Consider the following 14613-nt stretch of genomic DNA (forward strand, 5'->3'; position numbering starts at 1 on the left):
AAACGTTCAGCAATCTTTGGCCGTCACTGACCATCACACTAATTGGTAGAAGGCATGGGCTAGTTTTATTCTAGCAGCAGTTGAAGTGTCACGGGTTTCTTTTGTCTTTGTGCTGCCCATTAATTGTGAAAAGTGAAAAACATTCTTGTACTTTTCTATATTTCCTCAATGTAAAGTTCAGTAAGAAAGTAAAATGCCGGTTTTTAGCTTTAATTACAGTGTACATAGATGCTTATTGGGTATTTAATAATTCCCATTTTAGGGGGACCAAAAGGAATTGGACATTGACTTCTCAGCTGTTTCCTGGACAGTTGTGTGTCTTTGCATCATTAGTTTATTCAAAAAAGATCTTGAGCTAATTCTAGATTTGGTATTTCCATGTTGCTGTATCTTTTCAGTGTGATGACAGGAGATCAGAATGAACCCCTTAAAATCCCAGGCTTGTTACATAGTAAGGCTTATTAATGAGTTACCAAAGGGACTTCAGTGCAAACTGGTTGAGCTATTCATAGGTTATAGAAGTGTGTAATAAAACTTTGGCCCTGCCAGCAGGCCCTGGCCATGTTAAGGGTTAACTGTTTAACTGAAAGCAAGGAAGAACTGGTGGGCTGGCACAACCTGGCACACTGTGGAGAGCCACAGTAGACCACTCAAGTAGCCAATTGCACATGTGCAAGCGTGCGTCATAGTTCTGAAGTGAAATTTAAAGGTAACTACCAAATCTTAAAAACTTATGACGGCTGAGCAATAATAAACAATACGATGCACAACTACCACACCCATGCAAACCCCAGCAACAAAACAGCTTTACACTACATGTCCTTAATTTTATTTTAAATCACACATGCCTGTATTTAATGTTCAACAGGCAACATTTGTGCCTCGTTTTAAAAGAGCTAGAGCAGAAATGCATTTTATTTAGTTTATTTTAAGATAACGTTAAGATAGTTGTCAGTATTCTTGACCCTCTAAACGTGAAATATTATTATTTTCAAGGGAGCTCAGGTCTCCTTAGGAGACCTAAGCTCTTGCTGTCTCCCGAACACTAATGTGGCGGATGGTTTTGATAGCATGTATAAAAACCATATCTGAAATTTAAGCCCAAAGGTCTATGATCTGTCTCTGCAAATTCACCTGCCATTTCAGCCATTGTGATTTTCCTGTTATGCAGTAGAATCAGTGCTTCCCTTTCACAGCATGAGTTAATTCCAACTGCTAGTTCACTGTTTGACTAGCAAAATAGTCACATAAAATGTGACCTCAAAATCACCAATCAGGATGAAGAATCTCTGGAGAAACTAAACACACAGAATGTGTGTATTTGATTACATTTTTTTAAATGTAACAGGAAGAAAGTAGATGAATGTAACATAGAAAAGCACATTCTTTCTTTACTAATTTGTTCAAATAGGAGTTGAAAGCATCCTCTATTAAAAAAATCATAGTTTATTGAAAAAGTTACAAAACCCCTTAAAATCCCAGGCTTCTTACATCTAAAGGCTTATTTAATGAGTACATGAACTGCAGTGCAAATTTCCTGAGTTATCATGAAGTGATAGATGGGTTTGGTAGATATTTGGACCCCCCCAGTGGGTCCTGGGCTTTTAAGGGTTTAGGTAAATGTAATGGAGTAAATGAAACACTGAAGGCCAGAACACAGTTTCTTAATTAAGCTTGAAGATTCACTTGTAGCCTTCCAGCCAGTGACCGCTGGGATAGGCTCCAGCTCCCCCCACGATCCAGAAGGATAAGTGGCTTAGAAAGTCTGTGTGTGTGTATGATTGACTTGTAATGGAGTGATGGAAAGAGGAAGTTGTGGAGAAAAAACAGAATTGTTCATGATCCATGTCATTACCTCCTCTTCTGCTTAACTTGATAACATGGATCTGTATGGCTGCCTTTCTGTCTTTATTAATGATGTGATGGATGACCACACCAGCAGGGTTAATTCTGAAGTGTATAGAAGCATCTTAAATGCTCTGATCCAACCAAATCACTCTATTGCTACTAAAGCATCTATGGATGTTTTTAGAACCAAGACATGGAATGTTCTTGACTGGCCAAGTCAAGCAGGAACCCAAAAAGGCTACATTGGGCTGGACAGTCCCACGGTGATGTCTAGGGTCACTGCTTTCACAGACTTCAGGCAGTCAATGATTGCAAGAAGGTTGCTATTTAACAATTTTATTTATGGCAATTTGTCCCTTTTGTCCCCTGAGCACACAGGGAGACTTTACATTAAAATATGTATAAACCCTAAAGGAAAAAGGACATTCTGCACTCTAACATGGTCTTTGTCTCATTTTAAATTCAGTGTGCTGTAGTGCAGAGCCAAAACAACATACATTTGTCACTGTCCACTTAATTACAGACTCCACTGTGCAACACAGCTGTAAACCAGTCCTTTAAAATTAGAGATTTGTCCCCTTCATATTTATGTAAGTGTGTTCTTTTCCACTGCAGGCCAGATTTCTGTGGAGGGCTTTGCGAGGTATCTAAGTGGAGAGGAGAACAGCATCATTCCTCCGGAGAAGTTGGACCAGAGTGAAGACATGACACTCCCTCTTTCTCACTACTTTATTAACTCCTCCCACAACACCTACCTCACAGGTCAGCCAACCAGACTGCTTTTGCAACCCATTTGTTAGGCTTTAGGACACTGAAACCTGGTCAGGAACCCTCAAGTTGAACATGCTTCATAATACAGTCTGTGTATTTGCAGATAAGATAGTCATATTCTTTCCTTCATTGATGCTCTACAGGACTTAGTCTTAATTATTATTAAACTCAGATGTTTCTGCATTAGGTATATGTACTAAATATTGAGGATTTGTCAGAGCCTAAGAGAGCGGAGTTCCCTATGAAACATTTATTATCTTTACTGCAGCCTCTTTCAAATGCTAACTTCATTAATATTTATCTAATGTGTGCACCACATAAATATTTCTCAAAGGCTTGTGATGTAGACGGTGATAAGAGTAAAACTCAAATAGGAGTGTCACTGTTTGATCCCGAGGCTTGTATTGTTTCACATCAACTTCAGTATCTTCTGAAGTTGAGGTGGTGATATGAAATGTCTTGAATTTGTCTGGAACATATTTGAGGAGATACATGACAGGCCCTGCCAATACCAGGCCATTTCTTCAGGGCATCTAAAACCACAGCATGAGGCATGGTCAAATGTAAAATGGAATTAGTACACAAATTGCTGTCATGTACAAATTACGGTAAGTATGCATTCACAAAACCGGATGCCAAGCCTGTTCTCATTTACTGATTGTCCTAATGGACTTGTTCTCAGAGAAAGACATCAATTTAAAGTATATGCAGCCACAAACAATTAGAGGATAATGCAGTATAGATGTCTCTGGAAGTTGTCGGGTTCAGAATTAGACAAAAATGCATTTACTGGAAAAGCAGAAAGGTTTTTTATCTGGAAAATGACCTTTGAAATGTCTCTGAGGCTAGTTACTGTGCTGTAGTATTATTATGCTAATAGGGAAGTAATTGCTTTGCTAATGATGCTAATACAGTTGGGGTCAGGTCTGTCACACCCATTCTTTCCAAGAATCCTTGGATATCTTTTTGAACATGAACTATGTGGTGAATTTTGTGGGTATGGGTGTGTGCGTATAATATGCTTTTTTTAACTCTTTTTTTTTTTTGAAAATTGTATTGTATTTCTTTAACAGCAACTCAAGCCTCTATACAGTGAGGGGAAACAAGTAGTCAGGCACATTTGTTGTTGTTTAATATACTTCTGGTGCATATATCCACTTTATAGTTATAAATATGAAAAAAAACTTACTAAAAAAACGTATTCAAAAGCATCAACACGTTTAAAAAATGAAGTTGACATGGAAAACAGTGTTCAGACACTTTATTAAAAGATACATATATGTAAAGGTTAAGAATATAAATAAATAAAGTTTCACATATTAGTACTGCAAACTTAAAATGTTGATTTCACCTGGTGTCTTTATAAAAGATGTTGCCATTGGTTGGGAAGACTTCATGCCACAAGTAGCAGTCATGGTGAAGGTGAAGAAAATTCCCAAAGTTCTCAGGGCCATCATTATTAAACAACACTCGAATAGAAAAAGTTACAGAGCTCTAGCAAAGACCTTAAAAACGCCTGTCAGTACAGTTGATTCAATAATGTGCAATTGGAAAATTTCCAGAACCACAACTAATTGTCCCCAAACAGGTGCACCATGCAAGATTTCTCTCAAAAAAGGATAAAGAAGGTAAGAGAGAAGCCATCTGTCACTCAAAAAGAGTTACAGGATGACCTGAAAGCAGCAAGAACAACAGTTACACAGGGATTATTTAAGCAATAATCACATTATTAATGCACAATAATCGCCTCTGTTCCTACACCTTCTAAAAAAGAAGCACAGAGGTGCCTGTCTAAAATTTGCACACGAGCATTTAGACACGTCAGAACTCTTTTGAAACAATGTACTCTGGTCACTCAACACAGCAATAGGTTCAGCTTAACATGTCTGGTGGAAGAAGGGTCGATGATTCCAAGAACACCGTACTCACAGTGAAGTACAGAGGTGGGGGCATCATGATATGGGGCTGCTTCTCTGCACACAGTACTGGGGCAATGAAACTGGTACTGGAAAAAGTACTAATGTTGTTAAATTGTGCTGTTTTATCCCTATCAATTTTGTGTTTTAAAGCTATGATTACATGCTTTTTGTTCATATTTTAAGTACAAAGTCATACCGTGTGTGTAAATACACAAGTGATGCTCCTTTAGTGACTGATGGCTGTGTAATGATGTATGGTGCTGTATAATTTTGTGTTCTAAATACCTGTATGATTTCTCCAGCGGGGCAGCTGGCGGGGAACTCCTCGGTGGAAATGTACAGGCAGGTGCTGCTGTCCGGTTGCCGCTGTGTGGAGCTGGACTGCTGGAAGGGCCGCACGGCTGAGGAGGAGCCCATCATAACACATGGATTCACCATGACCTCAGAAATCTCCTTTAAGGTAAACTTGCCCATGTGGATGAAAAGAAAAGTGTTAAGTGTGCGTTGATTTAGGCTTGTAGTATTGTACGTATTCTTTCATTACTTGTTAGCTACACTAGCCCCATAATTCCAGTGCAAAATTCACTCCAAACCTTGAGCAAATTTGATTGTTTTGATTAACTGTTAATTGTCAGTAAAAGTATACTTTCTCAGTGATGGTAAAATCTGTAAAATTACAGCCATTTACTCGGAAATACTGCCTTTTATTGCCATTGGTCAGTTTCAATAGTTCAACTAGTTATTCTGACGTACAGTATTTTGTCATAATGAAAACAATAACAAATGTTAAAATAAACTCAAATGTCTGTAAAAAAAAAAAAAAGTGATCAGTTGTTTTTGTGAATTTATATTCTTTTTCTATCTCAGGTATTGACCTTTAAATTTTACAGGACTTTGACTGTGAAAATCCTTTTTTTTAACCATAAGGGTTTTTTACCATAAGGTCTTTATTGTAAGGGTTTGTCTGTGTGAAAAAGAGAGTTTTTCAAACAAATTCACCCCTTAATGAGCATGAGATAAACTAGAAAGACAGAAAAATGGTCAAGAGATAGAGTGACAAAGGGGAAAATGTGATAACAGATGGGATAATTGGTTCGGCACAGAATACTAGGAAAGCAATGAAGTTGAGAGTAAATGCATGAAGTTCATTTGCACTCTTTCATTAGGTCATATGGCTTCAGAATGAGTCTAATCTCCCACTGTAATAATCTCTGATGACACGGGTTAAGAGACTTATATTGACTTCTAATAAGATTCCATTTCCAGCCTGAGTGGTATTAGAAATATCTCCAGTTCTCTCATCAGCATTCATGTCAGTAGGCTGGAAGGCCATGATAGTGCCTGAAAGCCTTCTGAAGCTTCTTGACGATGATTGCACAATGCAACCTGTCTTTTCAGGAAGTGATTGAGGCCATTGCGGAAAGTGCGTTCAAGACGTCCCCTTTCCCTGTCATCCTTTCATTCGAGAACCACGTGGACTCGTAAGTGAAAGATGCTTTCTTCCTGAGCAATTAGGCTGTCCGGTTCCTCTATAATGGTCTGAGTCACTTGATGAGGCTAAAACAAGCTGTTCATGTTGATCAGAGCAGCGTTACATAAAGGTTATGTGAAATATGCCTCTATAAGCATACAGGATGAGTGCATTACTAGAATGCAATTTTAAGATTTGGAAAGCAGACTTGTAAATAGGTTGTGCCTTGACACAGTTGTGAAATTGAATTAGAGTGTTTTTCTTTCCTCCAGACAGCGGTGAGTTAATGTAAATGTGTGGGGTCATGGCCGTGGAGTTGATTGTCTGTCTGTTTGTCTTGTCTTCCTCAGCCCCAAGCAGCAGGCCAAGATGGCTGAGTACTGCAGATCAATATTTGGAGACGCTTTGCTCACAGAGCCATTGGAGAAATACCAAGTGAGTTCAGACCACATGCACTAAATGTGCCTTTTTGCAGTCGATAAGTTTATACACAGACCTTATCTAACGCTTTGTTGATTTTCATTGTATTTATTCACTGTATACTGATGTAGCAAAGTGTTTTGGGATTGAATTTAGTCCCATAAGCCTTATAGTACTGTGCAAAAGTCAGAGACCACCCTTTATTTTAACTTCTGGTCCAAATGACCAATAAGTAAAAGTTGCAAAACTTTCATGACATATTTTTGTTGAAATTAGATATAAGATAATCAACTTGCATATCATTGCTGTCCAAAGAAAAACAAGTATCTCCAAAATAGTAACTTTACAGGAGAGGGCAAAAACATTCTTTACTTTCAATATAAGTTAATGGAAAGAGATTTTATTCTAAGCAATTTTGGAGAATTTCTATTGTTCCAATCATTATGAAATGTTTACATAATGTAAGGACAGTTGCTGAGCTCAAATGATGTAGAAAATTGCAAATTGCAAAAAATGAAGATACATGTTTTTCATTGGACTGCAACGATGTGGAAGAGGAATGTCAGAAGAAAATAAGTGGAAACAGAAGTTTCCAAAACTGAAGTGAAAAATGTAAAGTATTAAAAGTTATTAAGAAAATGGGACTCTTAACAACTGTGCAAACCTCCAGAACTGCCACCATCAGATAAACAGCACTTAAACTTTCATCTTTGGAAGAGAGGAGAAAATCAAGCTCCACTCTTACTTCAGGTCTGAAAAAAATCCACAGGCATTTCTGTCCATCCTTCCACTGTGAGAAGACAACTCCACACTCTGAGTCAGAAAGGATGCGCAGCTGTCAAGAAGCTGTTACTGAGAAAAGAAAATACACCAGAAGAAAATTTGCAAATCAATCAAAGAATCTGCCGGCAATCTCAGAACCAGACCTCACCATCCCTCAATGTGTTTGGGATTACTTGGATCATGAGAAGCAAAATTTGCAACCAACTTCTAGGCCTAAACTTTCCAAACTGGAAATTTTCTTTAAAAAAACTGAAGAAATGGAAGCTGTAATAAAGGCAAAGGGTGGACACACTAAATACTTCTATTACATATCACATAATAGCCTTATTCAATGTTTAATTGCTGTTTTGACTGAAAATTATAATGGCTGATCTCTGACTATTACACAGTACAATACAAGCAGGCATTCACACGAATTCATGCCAGGCACTTTGTCACCACTGCACTGTATGCTCAAACAATAACTCTAACACGTAGTTCTGTATGTTCAGTACATAAACAAGCGTTCTCCTGCGTCACCAGCACCTCTCTGAGAGCCTGAATGAAGCCTTTGAAGGGGCCCTATGAAAGAAATGGTGCTGTTTACTCGAGGTCCCTTTTCATCTCCCTCCAATCACATGTTCCTTAGTATCGGACCGCCCTATCAGCCCTGCGTTTATCAAATTGCAGCGAGTCGCTCTCTCGGAGCAGATTAAATGGAAATATGCCACCAGCTAATCTAAATGCTAGCTCTTGGCAAGCCTTTATCTCCTTCCCCCTGCCCCAGTTGTCATAGTGACTGGTCAAAAGCATGCTTTGTGCTATTGTAGAGGAACTTGCTGAGCCTCTGTCACTTGTCCTCACGTAACCACTTTCCCTGTGCCTCTCTCCTCCTTTCATCCCAACTCTTTCACTCATTAAGAAAGTGTTTTTGACATTGTGAGTGACATGTGGGAATACGTTTATTGTGCCATTGGATTTATTATGTGCAGGATCTTGACCAGGGCACTACTGTAGCCTCTGTGTGGGAGACTGTGTGTGAAGTTCAGCTTCATCTCTGAGAGAGAGACCAACTGTCCAACTGTGAAAGGCCAACTGTGCTTTATATCTGAGTAATCTCCACAACGCTTTCCTGCACTGAACAAAGTGATGCGGTGAATATGCTTAAATCAAACTAGTTTATCATTTCCACATCAATAAAAAATATAGCGCTGCAACAAATATTGTATAATAATTAAAGCATAAAAAAGGGAAAAAACATTCAAATAACTAACATGTTTGTTCCTTTTATGAACCCACACTGTCTGTGGGGAAACAAACACGTTTGTTTATCAAGCCAAATCCTAAGTTAGTCACCAATTGCATGCACAAGTTTGAAGTTCTGCACACTGGTTTGTGAATTGGCAGAGCTTGTGAGACTCTTGCAGTTTCAGGCAACAGTAACAGTTTTAAATCCAGGTGCAATGCAAATAATTTCCCTACTGCTTCGGATTGCCACATAGTTAGCCTGTTCTCATTTGCATTTATTACAGAGAATAAATGAGAGCTGTGAACTGAGATGAACAGAGATAAAGCCAACAAGTTTAGTGTGTGCTCCAGTATAAAACAGTTTTGAATGGCCTAAACATCTTCATCATTCCCCCTGTTCACTGACAAGAGAACAAAAAAAAAAAAACGTTTCATTATTAGTGCTGTTTCTTCTGCTTACCTGCACCATTCACTGCCATTCAAACAGAGCCAGCAACCTGTTCAGGGTTGCCAGATTGGGTACAGTCTCTGGTTATTGTACAGTTTTTGCACTATTACTACTAGTTCTAGTATTACTACTACTACTACTACTACTAATAATAATAATAATAATAATAAAAATAAAATGTGAAATTTTGGTAACAGTAATAGTGCAAACAATTAAACAATAAGAATGAAGGCTTTTTTCATTTTTTTATTGTTGAAGTGAAACGTCTTGAGGTTTTTGAGGCTTATTCTTCATATTGAATAGGATATTTAAAAATAAAGATATTTGATTGTTGCAACCCTCAAAATATATTACATCGATACATTTTGTCTTTCTGTTTACTTGTGCCAACTATGATGTTGATGTAATATATTTTGTTAATGTGGAAATGATGTACATATTTAAATTAAGTACATTTCGCTGCTGTCAGGACAAAAACTTGTATCTCCAAAATGAGCATTTTACAGTTTAAGGGAAAAAATATACTTTACTTTTAATGTAAGTCAATGGAACCAGAATTTTTTCCATTTTGGGCTGTTTCTTTTGGTTCATTTATCATGAAATGTAAATGTAATGTGCACAATGTAAAGTGCAACATTTTCAAAATAAGGAAAAAAAAAAACTTTTTCACTGTAATGCTTAAAGAAAAAGAGTTAAACACACTTGTTTACCAAGCAAAACAGTTCCAGGGCTCTGGTTTGCCACAGACTGTTCGCACCTGATTAGTCTGCTTCTGGAAATCAGAATGGAAAGATCTGGGTTTAGGATAAAGATAATTGCTTTGAGCCACCCCCCAACACACACACATACACACACACACACACACACACACACACACACACACACACACAAACACTCCCTCTCTTTTCTTACAGCTGTTCCTCTGTGTTTGAATGCAGCTTCTTGTTCTTATACATTATTAATAAATGTAAACACTGTGAGATTAAAAGGAATTTTCCCCATGAGTAAACTGCCCCCTTCAAAAACATGTAGCATTTACCCAAACACGCCACACCTCTTCTGTCCTTTGCTCTCTTTTAGCAGGGAACTCTTGAAGACTTAAAGTCTTTCATGTTTGGGAGCTTTTAACAGCTAGCTGCTCTGAGACTCCAGTACGACTTCAGAGTATAAAAATAGGCTACTTATTTAAAAAAAAAAAAAAAATGCAATAATTCAAAATCAGGAGGCCATGGGTCTCTGAAAAAGCAGGGAGGAATTTTCCTTATCTTCATCTTCAGCTCCAGCTGTACAAACCAGAAGAGTGCACATTTTCAACCTGAAGCCTTTTTGCTGGAGGGACTGCTTAAATAAATTAGAAATGATAATTAGTGATGGCTACAGCCAAAGAAATAATACAGCAAAGTGTACACAGAGCATTAACTCAACAATCAATACGAGACACAGTCTATTAAACTATATAGAATTGAGCAAAACCAGTGAGCCAGTAGGCAGACAAAATGCATAGCTTTTAAACTGCAATGTCCAGTGCATTAATTAGACAAAGTTAAAAACAGTTGATGGCTATTCACTGTCACGGCAAAAACAGGATAATGAACCTGTGAGAACTTCTCTTCACTCACTCTTAAGGAACAGTTTTCATTGGTTTGTTAACTTTAATAACTGGGATGCAAGTATATGATATGAAGTTAAAACTAATAATAGCCATAAATCAACTTTAAAAAGCAAAACATACTCATAAAGGATGGTGCGCACGGTGAAAATGTGATATATTGAATGTACTTGAAAAGTGTATCTCATTCCTACATGAATAAAATATCTTACGTCAGTATAGCTTTGTCTTTTAGTTTACTTTTGACAATAATTGTGTTGATATATTTTATTGATGTGGAAACTATGTATTATTTACATATGTATCTATGTATCTATCTATTATTAAACACTATTTATGTGTTTGCAACAGGTAGATTCAATGCATCACAATTTTCAGTGCCTGATCACTTTCACGTGAAGTTGTTGTTGTTGTTGTTGTTGTTGTTGTTGTTGTTTTCACTCGGTGGGTCTTGGGTCTTCTTATTGCCCACTGTTCAGATCTTTACACAATACAGGGGCTGTTTCAAGGAGGGCAATCTTCTGTGCTGCACCTGTGCATCAATTGCATTATTATTATTATCAATAATAAATAATAATTATTATTATCAATAATAAAGACTTCAAAACTATTTGAAGATTTTATTATTGATAATGATAATAATAAGAAGAAGACTAAGAAGAATGGTTGCTAGTATTATTATTATTAGTAGTATTAGTAGTAGTAGTAGTAATAGTAGTAGTATTACAGCAATAACGTTCTAAATTAACTAAGACACTTTTTCAGAAACTGACGCACATCTCCTTCCTCCCCCTCTCAGCTGGATTCAGGAGTTCCTCTTCCCAGTCCAATGGACCTCATGGGTAAGATCCTCATCAAGAACAAGAAGAACTCCCACAAGGATGAGGGCAGCACAAAGAAGAAGCTTTCAGAGCAAACCTCCAATACCTACAGCGACACGTCCAGCATGTGTGAGCCGTCCTCTCCCAGTGCAGGTATTCTGCCTCCTGATTCTATTGCACCTGTATAATACTCAGCCATTGAGCACATCTCACAGTATCTGCTGTATGAATAGAGTGACTGTGAAAGTATTACATTAAAATATGTCTAGGTAATGAGATTTGCACATGTTTGATTCATTCTCTGTTCTGTAGTTATTACTGCCAGTTGCATTATACACAAGATGGAAAGCAGTAGTCAGCTATAGTTAGCAGTTATATTATGACATAGCCTACAGCAGTGAGAAGGTTTAGGATAAGGATTGCTTAGGTCCACTCCCAATAACACACACAGTCTCTCTTTTTCTCTTTCTTTCTCTACCTCCTTGTCGCTGTGCCTTTTGCGATTGCATGCAGTTTTTTGTTCTTATATATTATTAATGAATGTAAACACTTTGAGATTTCAAGGGATTTTCCCCAAGTGCCCTGTTGAAAAACAAATATGCCAAACTTCTACCGTCCTCTCCTCTGTTTCAGTAGAGAACACTGTTCTTTCATGTTTTGGAACTGGCCACTGTGGGACTGCAGTACCACACCAGAGTGTAAAAATAGTAAATGAACAATAGCAGTAGTGTTATAAAATGAGATACCACAGTGAAATGCAACACACGTGATTTGTTGTGTATCCTAGCCTTCCTACTAGTTTAGTCATATTCCAGCTTTAGAGTGGACTGTGTCTACAATTACTTCTGAGAAACAGTGCATTCAGTTGCTGTTTGTGCCGCTGACACCCAGGGCTGAATGATAGCGGGCAGCTTGGTTGATACTTTTAACACTTGCTTTCAAACACAATCACAGAGACATGCATCAGCAGCTCCCTCTAGAACTCACCTCCTGATAGCCAAATATGATACTGCCCTCTGGTGGCCAGTCAGCTTCAACACCAAATCAAATAAGATTGAGATGGATTAACACCAGTCTCTCAAGCAGTCGAATAATACATTAATGATGGTGTCCAATAGTTTTAGGATTTAAGCATTAATTTTAGCATGCACATTGAATGTGGTGAGGCACTGAATTTCATTTAAATGTGTATATCATTACCATTTGAATACAATGACATCAGCACAGTTTTGTCTTTCAGTTTGCTCACTTTTAGCAGTAATTGTGTTTATGTAATATGTTTTGTTCATCTGCAAATGATGTAGACATTTGAATCATGTAATTTCAGTTGATCACTTTTGTCAGTGCCTGATTACTTACACATGAAAAGTTTAGCTTTATACTGTCAGCAGCAATAAAGAAATTGGCAAATGTCTTGGAAAGTTTGAATCAGTGGTTTTTTAGCCTTGTTTGTTGCTTAATATATCAGAATAAAAACATGTATACTTTGTATTTCAATTCTTAGCTTTCAATTTAATGTAAGAGGAGTTTTATTTCATTTTATTTCATTTCTGGACCATTTCTATCGGTCCACCATGCGATTAGACACAGTGTAAAAGACAATAAAGATAGAGATACAAGGATTTGTTTGTACAGTAGTGATATACGGTCACATGCAAAAGTTTGGGCTTTCCAGGTCAAATGTTTTGGTCAAATTAAGTAAAAGTTTACACATCCTCTACAGAGAACACACTTATGCACATTTTAATGCACAATTTCTGTTTATTTGCTGAATTTAACATAGTTACACATAAATAACACATTTGTCCAATGCAGAAGTTATATTTGTATTTATCTGTTTACTTTTTGTCCGCCCAATGAACGCTGGGATAGGCTCCAGCTCCCCCCGTGACCCAGAAGGATACGAGGCTTGGAGAATGTGTGTGTGTGTTTAATTTTTATAATCCTGTAGAGGAAGTATTAACTTATTTTTACCTACAAAATCAACAAAACTTGTCATTTGACTTATTTAAACTTTTGCATATGATTGTTTTCTGAAAAAGCTGTGCTTTGAATTTACATGACTCACACGTGTCTTGCAGGGTTGTACATGAATGAAGTGTGTTACATCCCATATGTCCAGCATAAGGTCCACAGGCCAGATCAGGCTCACCACACAATCCTATCCGGCCCACAAAAGTATTTTAATTATCTATTAACATTAGCCCATTTCACAAACACTGCACTACAGTCCCCAGCATGCACTGCAATCTAATGTGCTCTGACTCTCCTACCCCAGCAACAGTGTATGGGACAGCAGTTACACCTCAATTCTACACAATTCTGCACAATTCCAGTCCAGTCATATCACCAAAATGCATTTCTGCTGCTGTTCAACCAATATAAACACTTAACATTAACTCAGCAGCTCAGACGTTGAGACCAAGTCTTAAAGAACTTGCAGCAAAAAAAGGATACCAGGTGTCTAGTTCAAGCAAATAGGTAGGTTTAAAAGACAGAGCACCTGGGGACATTTAAATTTTGAATATTTCAAGTGTCCATATAATATTTCGAGGTCTACTACAAGTGTTTGTATTATACTGTTGACGTTTTTTGCATATTTTGAATAAACAGTGTCAGTTTGGGTTACAGCACAACATTAACTAAAAATGAAAGAAAAATATTTTTTTTCTCTGGCCCACAGATTTGATGATATTTTTCAATATGGCCCTTTTACTGGTTGAGTTTGACAAACCTCTGTTACACCAACACAATGCTTGTGCAAAAAGATGAAAGACAGCATATGTATGCAACTGTTTGATACATTTAAATCATGCAAATTCAAAGAACCATTATTCCTGTGTATCACATCTAATGGAATATGATATTATATAATCTCTCTATTTCCTTCATCTAATATTAGATGTCGGTTTTGTGCTGAGTTCTGTTGAACTTCTACTGTAAAAGCCAGTTCATGTTTCCAGTATGCAGATGACTGCAGCTGTTGAATGAGGACACAGTTGGGAACATCTTGTGTGCAGACTTTTCAGACATCATAACATCAGTTATCTTAACACTTCCAGCTTTCAAACCATCCAGTTTAAAAGCATCTCATATTTTCCACATTTAGCCAGCAGTGAATTCGTTTCATCTGTGTGACAAACTTGCGTGAAGTGTTTTGCTGCTAGTGAAGATCTGTTATTCCTAAGAAACATGAGACGAGAGGAAAATAGAGTCTCTGTCTAGTTCAATGTGGCTCTTAATTTACAGCCTAAAGTGTTGGAATTGTGTGTCGAAGGATGGTGTCAGGTGCTAGC

The 14613-nt window shown here is 37.5% G+C and overlaps 1 protein-coding gene across 3 annotated transcripts in view; it reads left to right on the forward strand.

Moving 5' to 3' along the window:
- The window catches only part of LOC118815567 (1-phosphatidylinositol 4,5-bisphosphate phosphodiesterase beta-1), a 151187-nt gene that overhangs the window by 99594 nt on the left and 36980 nt on the right, over positions 1-14613 (forward strand). For all 3 annotated transcript variants that reach the window (XM_036581774.1, XM_036581775.1, XM_036581776.1), the window contains 5 exons: positions 2464-2610; positions 4841-4998; positions 5937-6019; positions 6360-6444; positions 11296-11470. In XM_036581774.1, the coding sequence (XP_036437667.1) occupies positions 2464-2610; positions 4841-4998; positions 5937-6019; positions 6360-6444; positions 11296-11470 (648 nt within the window). The remainder of the gene's footprint in view (positions 1-2463; positions 2611-4840; positions 4999-5936; positions 6020-6359; positions 6445-11295; positions 11471-14613) is intronic.

This window comes from Colossoma macropomum, unplaced genomic scaffold (assembly GCF_904425465.1).
Source record: "Colossoma macropomum unplaced genomic scaffold, Colossoma_macropomum, whole genome shotgun sequence".
Classification (NCBI taxonomy): Eukaryota; Metazoa; Chordata; class Actinopteri; order Characiformes; family Serrasalmidae; genus Colossoma; species Colossoma macropomum.